Source organism: Mobula hypostoma, chromosome 9 (assembly GCF_963921235.1).
Source record: "Mobula hypostoma chromosome 9, sMobHyp1.1, whole genome shotgun sequence".
NCBI classification, from domain to species: domain Eukaryota; kingdom Metazoa; phylum Chordata; class Chondrichthyes; order Myliobatiformes; family Myliobatidae; genus Mobula; species Mobula hypostoma.
In genome coordinates this window covers 121,171,479-121,191,477 of record NC_086105.1, presented here as the reverse complement: position 1 = coordinate 121,191,477, position 19,999 = coordinate 121,171,479, and the positions used below count along the sequence as shown (strand labels likewise).

The 19,999-nt window shown below is 42.0% G+C and overlaps 1 protein-coding gene across 1 annotated transcript in view; it reads left to right on the top strand.

The window, feature by feature from the left end:
• Nucleotides 1-19,999, top strand: part of rgs11 (regulator of G protein signaling 11) — a 148,816-nt gene that overhangs the window by 105,188 nt on the left and 23,629 nt on the right. The window contains exon 14 of the mRNA XM_063059565.1: nt 9,619-9,706. Within this exon, the coding sequence (XP_062915635.1) occupies nt 9,619-9,706 (88 nt within the window). The remainder of the gene's footprint in view (nt 1-9,618; nt 9,707-19,999) is intronic.

Sequence of the window (19,999 nt, the reverse complement as noted above, 5' to 3'; positions counted from 1 at the left end):
TTTAAATTTAGAAAAAATTAGAAGTGATATTTTTGATCCTTCGGTTAAATTTGAAGAAACTTGGAAACCTTTTATGCAACATTTTCATATGATGTAATCTGACCTTTCCGAATCATTTTTTTTAACCTTAAATTATATGATTAGAGGAGCAGAGTTAACGACATTACTGGACGCGTCTGATACAAGCTGCTGGTCTAGCCCTGTTTTGCCTTTTTTGGGGGTTTTTTTTTCTCTTTTTGGGGTTTTTTTTTTGGTTTATATATTTCTTTTTATTTCTTTTTTAATGACTAATTTCATTATGAGTTTTGAAGTCTTTTATATCTATGTTACTTAAAATTCGTTTTATATATGCTGATTAGCATTATTCCAATTTCTTTGTACCAAATTTGTTATTGAGTTTATAATTTTGAAAATTAATAAAAAGATTTAAAAAAGAGACTTCCGAGGTCGAGTATGGAGTGAGTCGGTGCATGTGAGTGTGGCTCCCAATTCTTATTGAAAATCTACCTGTTTATCTTTGCTGTATACTCGAGATAACTGAATATTTACCATTGTGAACAACACGGGACATAGCTGGACATTGAAATGGCAAGTAGAATGTACCTTTGAAGTAAAACTGGGGAAAAAGATAGCAAAGCCTCGAGCAAGAAGGCTGATGTTACAGTAATGGCGCCGTTGCACGCTGCTGGAGCTGGACCCAGACCTGGACCTGCCCTACCCGATGACTTGGAGAGGCTTCGTTTAGAACTTATTACTGACATGACGCAAGCGGTGCATTCTGCCCTAAAAAGAGAACTTGAAGATGCTTTATCACCAGTGAATGCTACCATGGAACAAATTATGTCTTACGATGAGCGCATTTGTGGGGTTGGAGATGGCCTGAACGATTACAGTGACCGACTGGTGAGCGCCGAAGCCGCCATTGCAGCGTTGCAGAGCGAAATCGCATTCCTGAAGGGAAAGCTTGATCACCTGGAAAATCGGTCGCAGAGATCCAATCTGAGAGTGGTCGGCATTCCTGAAAATTTGGAAGGTCCCGACCCTGTTAAATTTATGACTGAGTTTTTTGAGGAAGTGCTGGGGACAAATTTTTCCCCAAGTCCTCTCGTGCTTTCGCGTGCTCACCAAGTCGGACGTAAACCATCTGGTGTCTCTGGAGCCAAGCAAACGAGACCGAGAACGTTCCTGGTTTGCTTTCACTCTTTTCAAGATAAGCAACACATCATCAATAGATGGAAGCAGGAGCTGTATTTCCGCGGACACCATGTGTTTTTTTATGAAGATTTTAGTGCGGAGCTGGGGAGAAAACGAGCAGCTTTCAAGGAGGTGAAATCCCTGCTTTACGGGAAAGGGGTCAGGTTTGGCCTCTTGTATCCTGCCCAGCTCCGAGTCGTGCGTGAAGGTAAAAAGCATTATTTCAATACACCAGAGGCGGCCAAAGAGTTTCATCATTTGCGCTGGGGAGAAGAAGAACGAGAAGAGCAATGACATTTTTTTTAGGTTATCTATGCAGCATGGAAGGGGCCTCATGCCGAGGCAAACTGTTAATTTTCACAATCCACTTCTTTGTTCATTTTTTCCAGTTTAATTTGTGGAACGCGATGGGGTCGAACTGCTATGCTGCCAAAACTGATTAACAAAAACTTTCAACCAGCAAAATGTAAATATTTGGGATTTGTATCTGGGGCATTTAAGTTGCTCAGTGTTTTTTTTTTGTTTTTAATGCTTAGCTTGACCTGTGTCATCTTTAGCCTATATGTTATATTAAAGGTAGTATAAGTGATAGGATAAATGTTAAGGAGGGGAGCCACCCTAGATTAGATTGAAAGTTGGGCTGTTTGGGGAACGCCTTGGAAGTTTTTTGTTGGGTATTGCCTGCGATCATCCTCAATTGGGGAGGTAGATCTAGGTTTCGGGGGTTAATTGGGTTTTTTTGGTTGTTTGTGTAAAGGGGTGGGGGGAGTGTTTTGGGGGATTACCATGGCAGTTTATTCTTTTGTGTGTTAGGGATTGATCAGACTTTCTTTTCAGTGTGCGTTATTGTGTGCAATTTATGCCCTCGCACTGTTTTGGATTGTAGGCCCTGTGTGTCTTTTGATATGGTTAACGGGAGTGCTGCTGACGGAGGCCACCCTGTGAGGTTTATTTCTTGGAATGTAAAGGGGCTCAATGGTCCGGTTAAAAGAGCTAAGTTTTCTCCCATCTGAAACAATTAAAAGCAGATATACTATTTCTACAAGAGACACATTTAAGAGTGGAGGACCATAATAGACTTCGTAAAGCATGGATTAGTCAGGTTTTTCATTCCAGATTTAATAGTAGGTCCAGGGGGGTGGCAATATTAATCACCAAAAGAATGCAGCTCATACCATCTGATGTAATCAGTGACCCTAATGGTCACTTTATTATAGTCTCTGGTTCTCTCTTTCAGATACCTGTTATTTTGGTAAATGTTTATGCTCCTAATTGGGACGATGTCCAATTTGCAAATAAGGTTTTGTCATTAATACCTAACCTGAATACACATAAGCTAATCTTTTCCGGAAATTTGAACTGTGCTATTGACCCACTGCTTGATAGGTCATGCCCTAGGGGAACATTTTCTGGTATGGCAAAGGCCTTCTCGATGTTTATGCAACAAAATGGTTATATGGATCCTTGGAGATTTTTGAATCCATCAGTTAGGCAATTCTCTTTCTTCTCTCATGTTCACCACTCCTATTCTAGGCTAGACTATTTCTTTATAGATAACTCCTTGATACCAATGATTAGACAAATTGAATACACTGCTGTAGTTATATCTGATCACTCGCCCGTGAAACTGGACCTATGTTTTCCTTTAAAAGTTAGAGCACGGCCTCTGTGGAGACTTAACCCCCTTTTGCTTTCTAATGAGAAATTTCATAGTTATGTATCGGCTGCATTCTTTGAGACTAACAAAACTGAGTCAGTATTGTACTCTTTACTTTGGGAAACTTCAAAAGCTTACTTGAGGGGTCAAATAATATCTTATACTTCACATACCAATAAAGAGCGTAGGAAGGAAATGCAAGTGTTATTGCAATCTATTTTGGACCTGGATAGAAAATACTCTGAGGCACCCACTGCGGAATTATATAAAAGCCAGGTTGATTTGCAAGCGAAATTTAATCTTCTATCTACAAACCTATCAGAACAATCAATTCTTAAGATACGTGGCCTCTATTATGGATATGGTGACAAGGCGAGCCGGCTTTTGGCTCATCAGTTGAAACGTCAAGCTGCATCACAACTTATTCCCCAGATAAGAGACACGCACCAGAACTTGAGAAGCAATCCAAAAGAGATTAATAACATCTTTGCAACTTTTTATTCCTCTCTGTATGCTTCAGAGTTCCCTTCAGATAAAACAAATATGAAACGTTTTTTAGATAATTTGGAAATACCAACTCTTGAACCAGAGGAGGTGGAGAACCTAGATCAGGCTCTTGGGCAGGAAGAGATTAATAATGCCATTATGGCTATGCAGAGTGGTAAGTCCCCAGGTCCTGATGGTTATCCAATAGAATTTTATAAGAAATTTAAGGATAAGCTCATACCGGTCCTTCTAGAAGTGTTTCAGGAATCTTTGGAGAACGGCTGCTTACCCCCTTCTCTTTCACATGCAGCTATTTCACTACTTCTTAAAAAGGACAAGGACCTGACTCAATGTGTATCATATCGCCCCATCTCACTTTTGAATGTAGATGTGAAAATTTTGGCTAAAGTGCTTGCATGTCGTTTAGAACGTCCCCTTCCCAAGATAATTTCAGATGATCAAACAGGTTTTATTAAAAATCGCTATTCTTTTTTTAGTATCCGTCGACTGGCTGATGTGGTTTATTCACCCAGTGATTCTCCAAGTCCAGAGGTTGTTATCTCCTTGGATGCGGAGAAGACGTTTGATAGAGTGGAGTGGGTGTACTTGTTTAGTGTTTTGGAGAAATTTGGATTTGGCAGAATATTTATAGTTTGGGTTAAGCTATTATACCACTCGCCTTTAGCATGTAAACAGACAAATTATTTTCGATCTGACTATTTCCCATTAACACGTGGCACTCGCCAAGGCTGCCCATTGTCCCCTCTTCTTTTTGCAATTGCAATTGAGCCTCTTTCTATTGCACTTAAGTCAACTACATTATTTCAAGGTGTTAGAAGAGGAGACATGGAACACCATGTTTCCCTATACGCTGATGACCTCTTACTTTATGTTAGCGACCCTGTAGGTAGTAGTCCCGCTATTGTGTCATTATTAGGTCAATTTGGAGCCTTCTCTGGCTATAAACTGAACTTACAAAAAAGCAAATGCTTTCCCATTAATAATTTGGCCCTACAGATCTGACAGGAATCCTTGCCTTTTCCTTTTTCTCAAGATGGTTCTGTATACCTAGGAATACATATTACTCGCTCTTTTACATCTCTGTTTGAAGCTAACTACAGGCCTCAGGTTAGCCAAATGAAGGCTGATTTCGAGATGGCGCAGTTTACCCCTTACTATAGCTGGGAGAATTCAGTCAGTGAAAATGACTATACTTCCTAGATTTCTCTATTTGTTTCAGTGTTTGCCAGTTTTCTTATCTAAGTTATTTTTTAAATCAGTCGACCAAGCTATAACCTCCTTTATTTGGGAAAATAAGGTCCCAAGGGTTAATAAGCACACTCTCCAAAGAGGTTGTGATGTCGGTGGAATGGGTCTTCCCAGCTTTATTCATTATTACTGGGCATCGAACATTCAAAAAGTATTATTTTGGCTTCACCAGCCAGATATAATCTGGTGCCTGCTTGAGTCACGGTCTTTGCCATTCCTCGTCTCTCCCAGCTTTGGTGTATTCTTCCTTACCATTGAAATCCTCCCAATTCACATCTAACCCGGTCGTGCTCTCCACCCTCAAAATTTTTAATCGATTTCGCTGCCACTATAAGTTCATATCAGCTTCAGTTTTGGGCCCCATTCATAAAAACCATTTATTTCCTCCCTCCACATTCGATTCAGCTTTCAGACAATGGGGTTTGAACAGTCTTATGTGCATTAAGGATTTGTATACTGATAACATATTTGATAGTTTTGATAACCTGCGCGGTATGTATGGCATAATCAATTTTTTAAATACCTGCAGATTCGCCACTTTGTCAAGGAAAAATTTCCTTCTTTTCCTGTTCTACCACCTGCTATGTTATGGGAAAAATTCACTCTTAGCTTTAACAATAAGGGGCTGATCTCTGAACTATACTCTCAGCTGATGTCTTTGGGAGTTCAAGATCTAAATAAAACTAAGAGTAGGTGGGAAGATGACCTCGGTATGGATCTGGCGAAGGAATATTGGGCAAAAGTATTGAATAGGGTTCATTTCTCATCATCATGTGCTAGACTTCGGTTTATACAACTTAAAGTTTTACACAGGGTACATTTAAGTAAAGCCAGACTGGCAGACATATACCCTGGGACAGACGCTGGCTGTGACAGGTGTTCCTTCTCTCTGGCTGGTTTAGTACATGCATTTTGGTCATGCCCTCGGCTTGATGACTATTGGGCACTGCTTTTTAAAATTATCAGTGAGGTTTTGGGGGTGACACTGAGACCGTGCCCGCTTATAGCTGTATTTGGTGTGTCAGATGATGATTTGGGTTTAAATGCAAGCCAATCGGATATCATTGCATTTACATCACTATTGGCCCGTAGGAGAATTTTGCTGGTTTGGAAATCTGCCACTCCCCCAACTGCTGCTGCTTGGTTAGAAGATGTAATGTTTTTTCTGAAATTAGAAAAGATTAAATTCACTTTGAGGGGGTCTGTGAAAAAGTTCTATTCGAAATGGGGACCTTTCTTATCATATTTTGGGAGTCTTAAGGAATTACCTACTAATTGAGGGCATTTGAGTGTACTTGGGAAGTTGCCTCCCATTTAACACACTTATAATTTACCTCACAGGGTGGTTGATGAATTGTAAATATGAGTGTATTTTGGATCATCTGACATGTTGCAGATGTGTGTGAGCCATCGTCTTGAAGTAGTGTGGGGGTATGGTTGTGAAATGTCCGTACTTGTATTTGTGAATTGTTGTGTTGTAAATATATTAGCTGTCATGATATGTTCGGGGAGGGCGGATGGGGGGAGGTTTGTTTTGGGGGTACGATACTAAAGCAAAATGGAGGAAAATGTAATCCATTATATATTCTGTATTATGTCATTCCTTCAATAAAAATAAATTTTTTTTAAAAAGTGTTCTTTATCTAGCTCAAGTTCACCATGCTGGAATACCAATACACCTCTGTGAGGAATTATGAAGGGGTAGATTTATAGTGAATTTTCAACAGTGCTCAGGAATTCAAAATAACAAATTGTGTTCTGAACAAGAAAGAACAAAATCATATCAATAGACAACCACAGCATGGTAGAGTAGTTGGTCAGGCATAATACTATCACAGTGCTCGGGGTTCAGTTCCACTGCTGTGTGTAAGGAGTTTGTTTGTTCTCTCTGTGACTGAAGTTTTTCCCCATGTGCTGGTTTCCTCCCAAATTCCAAAAACATAGGAGTTAATGGGTTAATCAGTCACATGGGCATAAATGGGCAGCACGAGCTCGTTGGGCTGGTGGAGCCTGTTACCAAACCTTTCAGTAAAGAAAATAAAAAGAAAGAAATAAGATTGCATCAATGTTTGTATTATAACAAATAAAATAATAATTGGCATAAAGAATTGAAATGTGAAATGCTGGTAGGAATAACCTAAAATGAAAACAGAAAATGCCAAAGATACTCAGCAGGTCAAGCAGCATCTGTGGTAGGAGACAAAAATGTGGATGCTTCAGATCAATATCCTTTCACCAAAAGTGGGAAAAACGAGGGGGAAAAAAAGCCTGCTTTGAATTGGAGAGAAGAGGGAGGAGAGAACAAAGGGAATAGTTACAGTGGGTTGGAGACCAAGAGAATCCTGATGATACAGATGGTATTGGTGCTGTATGTGAGAGGGTGGTGAAGGCTGTTAATGATAGCTGGAGGAAGTGTAAATACAGGAGATGAATCAGGACCAAGGAGAGAAAAATAAGCTGGAAATGAGAGGTGCAGAACACAAAAGTTGTTGAGAACTTCCTATGTGTGTTAAGACCAGCCACTTCTGATATGTCATGCACCTTTAACATCAACTCAAATATTTTCCCTTGTATCCTGTTTTGGTATCCCAAATCTTGTCTATTTCAAATTTCGAGCAAAACATTTTGCATTTGTTTAATGGTAGGAGTATGTGGATAGCACATAAGTCAGGAAGGTGCTTAGTAGCACCAAGTGTCAGGAAATTTGTGATTAAAACAACTGTGGCCCAAGACTCACATACAAGTCTGAACCACCGTAAAGCCATTTGCTTTTCTGTTTCCTTGCTCACTGATTTATTCTGTTTGATTTCTGGTTGCACTTTGGCTCTTATTCTGTATATGATGTAACTGGCCTCAGTAAAACACTTCTACAGATAGAAACAGGCCCTTCAACCCAACTCATCGATGCTCAGCCAGATGCATCTCTAAGATAGTCTCATTCCCTTGCATTTAGTCCAAATCCCTTTAAACCTTCCCAATCTATGTGCTCATTCAAATGGCTATAATTGTACCTGCATTCATCACTTTTTCTGAGAACTCATTTCGTACACCCATCATCCTCTGTGGAAAAACTTGTCTCATAGAACCATTTCAATCTTTTTCCTGTCACCTAAGCTTCCCTAGGCTTGGAAAAGGACCATGACTATCATTCCTCATCCATGCCCTTCATAATTTATATACCATTATAAAATCAACCCTGAGCTGCCTCCACTCCGAGAAAGACCATCCCAATCTAACCAATATCTTCTTACAACTCAAGCCCCCAGTTCAGGCAATATCCTGTGAATCTTTTCTACACCATCTGTAATGTATTGACATTCCTTTTAGAGTATAGCAACCAGAATTATATGCAATCTTGTGTTCTAACCAGGATTTTGTCCAACATGACATCCCAACTCTTGTATTCAGCACAACGGCTAACAACAACAAGCTTGTTATATGCCTTCACAATCTTGTCTGTGTCACCACTTTCAGGAAATAATGTACTTATAGTTCTGAGTCTCTCTGTTCAACAACAATGCTCAGGGCCCAGCTATTTGTGGTGTGTCCTGGCCTGGTTTAAAATCCCAAATTACAACACTTTGCACTTGTCCAAGTTAAACTCCATCTGTTTTTCTGTCCCAGTTAATCAATATCCCACTGTACCCTTAAACAATTTTCTTTGTACACCATACCACCAGTTTATGAAATTATGCCACCTATATTCTCCATTCTCCTCAGTTTTGGAGCATCACAGAGAATCTGGCCTTTGAAGCCAATCCAATGACACGTGACGCCCAAAGAGCTGGAGGGGCTGAGCAGGTAAGGCAGCATCTAAGGAAATGAAAGGCCTCAGCCCAAAACATCAACTCTTAATTCCTCTCCTTAAATGCTGCCTGGCCTGTTGAGTTCCTCCAGCATTCTGTGTGTGTTACTCTGGATTTCCAGCACCTACAGAATCTCTTGTGTTTATAATCTAATATCACTGTACTTCATCTTTAATTTGTTCCTTGCCAGTTTAACTTGTTTGAATTTTGTGCCAACTGAAAGTTCAAATGCCATCTCAGCTTTTCTGAATCCTGGTAGATTAATTCAAAATCATTACATTAATGACTGTTAAATTATCACCATTTTTGTCATAATTACCATCACTTTTTAAAGTCACTTGTTGCCAAACTTTCATACCCAAATTTGTACAAAAAAAATTCAACCTTTTTAAACAATGTGGGATTTTCACATTTGATATTATTTTTGTAATTAATAATAAACAGCATATGTATGTAGCTTTTCCTTAATTTAATCCATAAAATCTCTCTTAGGATAAATCACCTCAGTCTTTCATACTTCAACTAAAATAGAAAAAGTAAATAATATTGTTTGACTTGATGCATTTTCATCATTGGCGTTCTTAATTTCAAAGGCATTCTGGTAAAATGTTTTTATAATCGTTTTTGAACTAGATATGAATTACAGTGGAATATACCTGGCTGGTGGCATAGTGGCATCAGTGTCGGACTTCGGGACGAAAGGTCCCGAGTTCAAATCCAGCCAGCTCCCCTGCACGCTTTCCAACCGTGCTGGGTTACGAGCTGGTGATCTCTTTGGAAACTCACCTGGCAGAAGGCAATGGCAAACCACTGCTGTAACTTGCCTCGTACGCGGTTCCCCACTACGTCAGAGAGGCGTGGAGGGAAATCATCCAATAACCGGAGAAACTCCGGATGCGATGTACCTTTCCTTTCCACACCATATTATATTTACTGTAGAAGTAATTGAGAGAATCTAAGACTGTACAATAAAACATAGGAGACTTCAGATACTGTAATCTGGAATAAAAAGCAAACTGCTGGAGGAACCCAGTGGGTTTTGATGCAAGCTCTGAACCCAAAATATCACCTATCCCTTTGCTTCCACAGATGCTGCTCAGGCTTCTGAGTTCCTCCAGCAACTTATTTTTAGCTATAACATGGAAATGTGGAACTCTGAATTCAAATGTTTGTATCTGAAATAATTTTCTGCTTTTCAAACTGTAGCTGAGAACCTTAGTTTCTGGGAGGCATGTGAAGATGTACAGTATGGAGAACAATCAAAAGTTGAAGAAAAAGTAGAGACCATTTTCGAGTAAGTTTATTGCTTTTTAAATGAATACTACAAAAATTATTGATTTTTATAAATAGGTTCTGTAATAGTAACAAAATAATTTTCCAACTATTGGAAAATAATTGACAGCTAGAGTCTGATTTTCAAACATCAGAACTTTCCTCAGTGCTATTCTGTTATACAAAGCTTGACAGAAGATTAAGGAAAGTGGGCAGAAAGATTATAGTTCAGTACAAACAATGCTTAGCATCAAACAACAGGAATTCTGCAGATGCTGGAAATTCAAGCAACACACATCAAAGTTGCTGGTGAACGCAGCAGGCCAGGCAGCATCTGTAGGAAGAGGTGCAGTCGACGTTTCAGGCCGAGACCCTTCGTCAGGACTAACTGAAGGAAGAGTGAGTAAGGGATTTGAAAGTTGGAGGGGGAGGGGGAGATCCAAAATGATAGGAGAAGACAGGAGGGGGAGGGATAGAGCCAAGAGCTGGACAGGTGATAGGCAAAAGGGGATACGAGAGGATCATGGGACAGGAGGTCCGGGAAGAAAGACAAGGGGGGGGGACCCAGAGGATGGGCAAGAGGTATATTCAGAGGGACGTGGAAGGACTGTTTGGGGCCCTGAATGGTGGTAAGGGAGGAAGTGTAAGGGCATGTGTAGCACCCAAACAGTCCTTCCAGGTGAGGCAACACTTCACCTGTGAGTCGACTGGGGTGATATACTGCGTCCGGTGCTCCCGATGTGGCCTTTTATATATTGGCGAGACCCGACGCAGACTGGGAGACCGCTTTGCTGAACATCTACGCTCTGTCCGCCAGAGAAAGTAGGATCTCCCAGTGGCCACACATTTTAATTCCACATCCCATTCCCATTCTGACATGTCTATCCACAGCCTCCTCTACTGTAAAGATGAAGCCACACTCAGGTTGGAGGAACAATACCTTATATTCCGTCTGGGTAGCCTCCAACCTGATGGCATGAACATCGACTTCTCTAACTTCCGCTAAGGCCCCACTTTCCCCTCGTACCCCATCTGTTACTTACTTTTATGCACACATTCTTTCTCTCACTCTCCTTTTTCTCCCTCTGTCCCTCTGAATATACCTCTTGCCCATCCTCTGGGTCCCCCCCCCCTTGTCTTTCTTCCCGGACCTCCTGTCCCATGATCCTCTCGTATCCCCTTTTGCCTATCACCTGTCCAGCTCTTGGCTCTATCCCTCCCCCTCCTGTCTTCTCCTATCATTTTGGATCTCCCCCTCCCCCTCCAACTTTCAAATCCCTTACTCACTCTTCCTTCAGTTAGTCCTGACGAAGGGTCTCGGCCTGAAACGTCGACTGCACCTCTTCCTACAGATGCTGCCTGGCCTGCTGCGTTCACCAGCAACTTTGATGTGTGTTGCAATGCTTAGCATCATATGCCTCGCCTCATCTTGAATATCATAGCAAATTTTAAGGCAGCATTAAAAGTAACAGCATGCTATAACAAGAGTTTGTTAGCTGTGTGGAAACACTGACAACTTAGTACAAGGGCTGGTGCACAGAAGCCCAAAACCCAGAAGAGAGAATGCCCTATTCTCAGGTTGAAGACTTCTGGGTTGAAAGAGGGATACCTAATTACAGCTATTGCAATCTGCTCCAAGTGTGTTTTTAATTGCGCGTAAAACAAGTAACTATTGAAGTTTTCCTCTTGGGCAACCTACTATGCTTTATTCAGTACAAAGGTAATTTCCATTGGAGATGAGCAGAGATCAGCAACTGGCAGAATAATACTGTTTAAAGCAAAGTGATAGAGCCCTCTTAGAGTGGAGCATAAACGCTAACTGGCTCCCATTCACACAAGAGGAAAATAAATTTTGATGTTAATTCTGTGATGCAAATTGTGTGATCAAAATAGCTACTTCAGGGGCAAAAAACTTGATCCCAATATTTGTAGTTCTGGTTAGGAAATACTTGAATTTTGGTACAATGTGTTAAATTCTAGACTTTATGCCTGTTTTGTAATTCTTGGGAGTGTTGAATTGGAATAAACATTTGTAAAGGCCCATTTATAATTTGTTACTTGACCATGACTGCTTTCTAACACTCCAACCACAGGGCTCCCAAATGTCCATTAGCTGCCAAACTAGTATTAAAGGAAGATCCCTGAGAAGGGGAAACTGCTGCCCGTGAAGGGAATTGTTCAACCAAATGTTTATTGCTTTGTCAAAATAAAAGGCAGTAGATGACTTTGAAGTGCACACACCACCAGATGCAGGCTTGTCAATGTGACACTCAAACTGATAAAAGACAAATTAAAATTTAGCTGGGCCTAAAATTAAATTCTGAACCCCTAAGGAAAATAAATTGGTGCCCTTGCAATTCAAATCTTATAGAGGTATGTGGAAACTAGTATCATAGTTATTAAGTTTGTAGAAAGCAGGTAGGTAACAACTGATGTGCAAGAGGAATTGGTGTTGTGGGATATTAGATATGACAAAGTAGTGGCAGTTTGCCACAAGTTGTTTACTTCATTGTGTAATGACCAGAGATATTAATGGAATAATAATGATGTGTTCTTGGCATTCATCATTATTAATCTTAAAAACTCCAGCATTTAGAGAATGGATTACCATGACTTCCTGATATCCACTAATTTTTGGATGATTTGAAAACTGACATTAATTGTACTATAGCCTTGATCATCCCAAATGAAATAAATTACATGTCAGGCAATTGCTGAATTAATGTGGGAAGACTCCCCATAAAGTAATTCATATCTTTAGAATCTTTGAATTATAGTCCCAATATCCAACTAAATGTTGGATGCCTGCAGAGAGGAATAAAGAGTTAATGTTTCAGACTAAGAATTAGGGTTTCAGCCCAAAATGTTATCTCGTTATTCCTCCCCATGGATGCTGCCTGAACTGCTGAGTGCCTCCAGCATTTTTTTGTGTGTGTTGCTTGATATTTCCAGCATCTGCAGAATCTCTTGTATTTTATGAAGCTGATGAGCAATTACTTTTGCTTCATAAGCATATCTTGTCAGACACAGAAGGTAGGGGAATGTACTTGTAATTGGGGATAGTGTAATCAGTGGAATAGATGCAATTCCACATCGCAAGGACCATGAGTCATGGAGGCTGTGTTGTCTGCCTGGTGCCTGGGTTTGGGACATCTCATCTGGCCTGCAGAGGAATTTAGGCGGGACGGGAAGGAGTCAGTTGTGGGTATAGGGAACTGTCAAGACTGCAGAATAGTCTATGTGGGTACCATTGACATATGAAGAACACGTAAAGATGTTCTGCTGAGGGAATTTGAGCAGCTAGACACTAAATTAAAATACAGAATCAAACAGCTAATAATCACTGAATTGTTACCCAAGCACGTGCAAATTGGCACAAGGTTAGTAAGGTCAGAGAGTTAATTGTGTAGCTTGAAGAGTGGTGTGGGAGAAGTCAGTTTGAATTCATGATACAATGGCACCAGTATTGGGAAAGGAGCGAGCTGCTCCGATGGGATGGGCTCCACAGTGAGACCAGGGTCCCGATGAATCACAGAACCAGGACTGTGAATAAGGCTTTAAACGAGATAAGAGGGAAAAGTTTCAACAGCTTGGGAAAGTATGGATAAAGCAAAAGGGAAGGAGAGTTCAGGGGAGATTACTGAAGTATCCAGAATAAAGAATAAGACAAAGTTGAGAAATTTTAAAGAATTTAACTTCAGACAACATCGAGACAAAATTAAGAAGAGGTATGTTGAATACATGATTGCACACAATATATGAAATAAGGTAGCTGAGCTGAGTGGAGTAAAAGTTTAGTGGGTGTGATATTGTACGCATCACCGTAGTGCTTGAAAAAAATCACAGCTGGGAACAAAATATTGAGATACACATCCTTTCAAAAAGACAGGCAGCTGAGCGGGGAGTGGGATGGGGAATGGCACTGTTGGTAAAATTGAAATCATATCCTTAGAAAGAAATTATACAGGATCAGAAGATGTATAATTGTTGTGGGTAGAGTTAAAAAATTACAAGGGTAAAAAGGCCCTGATGGAGTTGTATATAAGACTCTGAATCGTAGCTAGGATGTGGGATACAAATTACAGTGGGAGATAGAAAAGGCATGTAAAAATGGCAATGTTACAATGGTCATTGGGGTGGCGGGGCGGGGGGGGAGGTGGTCAATATTGATAGATTGGGAAAATCAGGTTGGTGTTGATCTCCAGGAGAAACTTGTGAAATGCCTGAGAAGTGGCTTTTTAGAACAGCTTGTAGTCGAGCCCACAAGGGAAACAGCAGTTCTAGATTTAGTGTTTGTAATGAACCAGATTTGATAAGGGAGCTCAAAATAAAGGAACCCTTAGGAGGCAGCGATCATAGTACGATGGGATTCACCCTGCAGTTTAAGAGGGAGAGATTAATATTGGATGTATAGGTAACTACAGGGGCATGAGCAAGCTCATATTCACATTTTGCTCGGTCAACACTGGTTTGCCACAGAGGTATGTTCTCTCCCTTTTTTCTCTATACACCAACAACTGCACCTCCAGTGATCCATCAGTTAAACTGAAAATCTGGGGATGACACCAGTATCGAAGAACTAATCACCAGAGGTGACAAATTGAAAAACCACAAACTGATACCATGGTGCAATCGTAACTTGGATCTTAATTCCCTCAAAACTGTGGTGATGCATATCAACTTCATAGAAACATTGAAAACCTACAGCAAAATACAGGCCCTTCGGCCCACAAAGTTGTGCCGAACATGTCCTTACCTTTGAAATTACCTAGGATTACCCATAACCCTCCATTTTCTAAGCTCCATGCACCTGTCCAGGAGTTTCTTAGAACACCCTATTGTATCTGTCTCCACCACCATCGCCGGAAGTCCATTCCATGCACTCATCACACTCTGCGTAAAGAAAACTTAGCCCTGACATCTCCTCTGTACCTACTTCCAAGCACCTTGAAACTGTGCCCTCTCGTGCCAACCTCTTCAGCCCTGGGGAAAAGCCTCTAACTATCCACACAATCAATGCCTCTCAACATCTTATACACCTCTATCAGGTCACCTCTCATCCTCTGTTGCTCCAAGGAAAAATGGCCGAGTTCACTCAACCTACTCCAATAAGACATGCTCCCCAATCCAGGCAACATCCTTATAAATCTCCTCTGTACCCTTTCTATGGTTTCCACATCCTTCCTGTAGTGAGGTGACCAGAACTGAGCACAGTACTCCAAGTGGGGTCTGACCAGGGTCCTATATATCTGCAACATTACCTCTTGGCTCCTAAACTCAATCCAATGAATGATGAAGGCCAATACACTGTATGCTTCCTCAACCACAGATTCAACATATGCAGCAGCTTTGAGTGTCCTATGGACTCGGTCCACAAGATCCCTCTGATCCTCCACACTGCCCAAAGTCTTACCATTAATACTATATTCTGCCATCATATCTGACCTACCAAACAGAACTACATCACATTTATCTGGGTTGTACTCCATCTGCCACTTCTCAGTCCAGTTTTGCATCCTATCAATGTCCCACTGTAACCTTTGACAGCCCTCCACACTATCCACAACACCCCCGGCCTTTGTGTCATCAGCAAGTTTACTAACCCATCCCTCCACTTCCTCATCCAGGTCATTTATAAAAATCACAAAGAGTAGGGTTCCCAGAACAGATCCCTGAGGCACACCACTGGTGACCGACCTCCATGCAGAATATGACCCGTCTACAACCACTCTCTGCCTTCTGTGGGAAAGCCAGTAATGGATCCACAAAGCAATATCCCCTTGGATCCCATGCCTCCTTACTTGATCAATGAGCCTTGCATGGGGTACCTTATCAAATGCCTTGCTGAAATCCATATACACTACATCTACTGCTCTTCCTTCATCAATCCTCAAAAAAAATTCAAACAGACTCATAAGACACGACCTGCCTCTGACAAAGCCATTCTGACTATTCCTAATCATATTATGCCTCTCCAGAAGTTCATAAATCCTGCCTATCAGGATCTTCTCCATCAACTTACCAACCACTGAAGTAAGACTCACTGGTCTATAATTTCCTGGGCTATCTCTACTCCCTTTCTTGAATAAAGGAATGACATCCGGAACCTCTCCTGTCCCCATTGATGATGCAAAGATCATCACCAGAGGCACAGCAATCTCCTCCCTTGCCTCCCACAGTAGCCCGGAGTACCTCTTGTCCGGTCTCGGTGACTTATCCAACTTGATGCTTTCCAAAAGCTCCAGTACATTCTCTTTCTTAATATCTATATGCTCAAACTTTTCAGTCCGCTGTAAGTCATCCCTACAATTGCCAAGATCCTTTCCCGTAGTGAATACTGAAGCAAAGTACTCACTAAGTACCTGTGCTATCTCCTCCGGTTCCATACACACTTTTCCACTGTCACACTTGATCGGTCCTATTCTCTCACATCTTATCCTCTTGCTCTTCACATACTTGTAGAATGCCTTGGGTTTTCCTTAATCCTGTCCGCCAAGGCCTTCTGATAGCCCCTTCTGGCTCTCCTAATTTCTTTCTTAAGCTCCTTCCTGCAAGCCTTATAATCTTCTAGATTTCTATCATTACCTAGTTTTTTTGAATCTTTCGTAAGCTCTTCTTCTTGACTAGATTTACAACACCCTTTGTACACCATGGTTCCTGTACCCTACCATCCTTTCCCTGTTTCATTGGAAGGTACCTATGCAGAACTCCATGCAAATATCCCCGGAACATTTGCCACATTTCTTCTGTACATATCCCTGAGAATATCTGTTCCCAATTTATGCTTCCAAGTTCCTACCTGATGGCCTCATATTTCTCCTTAACTCCAATTAAACGCTTTCCTAACTTGTCTGTTCCTATCCCTCTCCAATGCTTTGGTAAAGGAGATAGAATTGTGATCACTATCTCCAAAATGCTCTCTCACTGAGAGACCTGACACCTGACTAGGTTCATTTCCCAATACCAGATCAAGTACAGTGTCTCCTCTTGTAGGCTTGTCTACATATTGTGTCAAGAAACCTTTCTGAACACACCTAACAAACTCCACCCCTTCTAAACCACTCATTCCAGGGAGATGCCAGTCAATATTTGGGAAATTAAAATCTCCCACCACGACCACCCTGTTATTATTACACCTTTCCAGAATCTGTCTCCCTCTCTGCTCCTCGATGTCCCTGATACTATTGGGTGGTCTATAAAAAACACCCAGTAGAGTTATTGACCCCCTTCCTGTTCCTAACTTCCACCCACAGAGACTCTGCAGACAGTTCCTCCATGACTTCCTCCTTTTCTACAGCCATGACAACAGTGTCACGCCCTCACCTCTTTTGTGTCCCTCCCTGTCTTTTCTGAAACATCTAAAGCCTGGCACTTGAAGTAGCCATTCCTGTCCCTGCAACGTCCAAGTCTCTGTAACGGCCACAACATCATAGCCCTGATGTACTGATCCATGCTCTAAGCTCATCCGCTTTGTTCATAATACTCCTTGCATTAAAATAGACACATCTCAAACCATCAGTCTGAGCATGCCCCTTCTCTATCACCTGCCTATCCTCCCTCTCACACTGTCCCCAAGCTTTCTCTATTTTTGAGCCAACCGCCTCTTCTTCCATCTCTTCAGTTCGGTTCCCACCCCCAGCAATCCTACTTTAAACTCTCCCCAATAGCCTTAGCAAACCTCCCCGCCAGGATATTGGTCCCCCTGGGATTGAAGTGCAACCTGTCCTTTTTGTACAGGTCATTCCTGCCCCAGATGAGGTCCCAATGATCCAGAAATCTGAGTCCCTGCCCCCTGCTCCAGTCTCTCAGCCACGCATTTATCCTCCTCCTCACTCTATTCCGATACTCACTGTCTCGTGGCACTGGCAGTAATCCCGAGATTACTACCTTTGTGATCCTGCTTCTCAACTTCTTTCTTAACTCCATGTAGTCTGCCTTCAGGACCTCTTCCCTTTTTCTGCCTATGTCGTTGGTACCAATATGTACCACAACCTCAGGCTGTTCTCCTTCCCACTTCAGGATATCGTGGACGCGATCAGAAACACCCCGGACCCTGGCACCTGGAAGGCAAAAAAAATCTGTGTTTCTTTCCTGCATCCACAGAATCGCCTGTCTGACCCCCTAACTATAGAGTCCTCTACCACTGCTGCCATCCTCTTCCTTTCCCTACCCTTCTGAGCCACAGGGCCAGACTCTGTGCCAGAGGCGCAGCCACTATTGCTTCCCCCAGGAGAAATGTGTCTCCTTTCCACCCACTCACCATTAACAGCTCTACAGTTAGCATGGTTTCAACATTCAGTTCTGGACATCATTATTTTGCAGGACCTCATGCGGGAGAACAATATCTCCTCCACTGACAAAAAGCCTCTACAGAGGATCTATCTCTTGCAGTATTAATTAAAATTCCATCATCTCCAGCACGTACTGCTGCAATTCTACACTGCCATCATAGGGAGCATCCTCACATCAGCCATTACTATCTTTGGTGCAGCGTCCTCTCGCTCTATACAAATTTAGAGGGGACTGTCAAGACAGCAGAAGAGGTTGTTGGCTGTGGTCTACTATCCCTGCAGGATTTGTATCTGTCCAGGATAAAGCAGCGAGCAGGAAGAATCATTGACACCAGAGATTCTGCAGATGCTGGAAATCCAGTGTAACACACAAAATTCTGGAGGAACTCAGCACGTCAGTCAGCATCTATAAAGGGAAATAAGTGGTTGCCGCGCTAACGTTGTGGTTAGCACAACACTGTTACAGCTCAGGGTGTTCACATAGTCCAAAGTTGTACTGGTTAGCAGGTTAATTGGTCATAGTTGTAGCCCCCCGGCAACCCTCAGGGTCGCTCGGCTCGCTGTCGTCTAGGGAAACAGTCCTCGGCCCCGCCAAACTGGGTAATAGTTTGTGTGGATGCTGTGTGATGTACCCCACCCCGCCCAGATAACAGACAATACACCAGATACGATTAAATGATTTACAGTTTATAGATATTACTGGAACTATATAATTAATAGAGAATAAAATATAAAAGGAAAATAAAAGGCGCCACACTTATCAAAGTTCAATCACTTCGTGCACAAACAGTTGGAGCTCGAGACCCTTCTTCTTCACCCTGCGACCCCTCAGACCAGCTCGACCAGCCGCCTGGGACCAACAGCAGTGGTCGACCAGACACTCCACGCAAGTCCGTCTCCGTCTCCTCGCCGAACACCCTCCTCGGGGTCAGACCCCGTTAGCGGACATCACCGCACCTGGTTCATCCTCTGTCTCTCTCTCCCGCCTTCTGCCCCAAAACCCCGCGCATACAATATCTTACAGATACACCAAAAACATAACAACTATCGCAATTGGTTCATAACATCTTCTTATCAGTAATGTGATTCAACAAACTGCTAGCAGGAAGGACTTTCTCAGCATTTAACATAACAAAGAAGCATTCCTAAGTATAACATAACAAAGAAGCCATTTTAATTAGCCTACACAGTAACATAAAAGATGAAACGCCCTTGCATAGTAAAATGTCTTGTGATTAGGGTAGGGTTAAATAGGTAGGCTGCTGGTGGTGCAGGGCATTTGGCCGAATGTGCCGTTCCATATTGTATCTCCAAAAAAAATAAATAGTTGACATTTCAGCCTGAGACCCTTCATCAGGACTGGAAAGAAAGGGGAACAAGCCAGAATATGAATGGGGGAGGAGGGAAGGGAAGGAAAGGAGTTACAAGGTGGAAGGTGACAGGTGAAGCCAGATGAGGGGGAGCTAGGTGGCTCAGGGGGATGAAGTGAGAAGCTGGGAGGTGATAGGTGGAAAAAGTAGAAGGGCTGAAGGAGGGATCTGATAGGAGATGAGAGTGGACCATGGGTGAAAGGGAAAGAGGAGGGACATGAGGGTGTGATGGGCAAGTGAGAAGAAGGGGTAAGAGGGGATCTAGAATGGGGAATGGAGAAGGAAAGAGGGGAGGAGGGCTAAAATGCCAGAAGTTGGAGAAATCTATGTTTGTGCTGTCAATTTCTACCCAAAAACCGCAATGAACGTTGCAGAAATAATTGAACGACATCATTCCTCCAGATCACCTTCCTACTCGGCAAAAGATGATAGCATTCCAATGCAATCAAACATAACCAGAGGTTCAGCTAAATTAGAAAGAAGCCCATGACCGGTCACATCGTGGAGTAGCTCTTCGACATTCGAACGTGTTATGATCAATTTTATTCCAGATAAAAGTTACCTATTAAATAGGAAAATTATTTTAGGGATCATAAGGCCTAATAAGACTACCTGGTATATTATATCAGATGTACTGTAGCTGCATCATCTTTG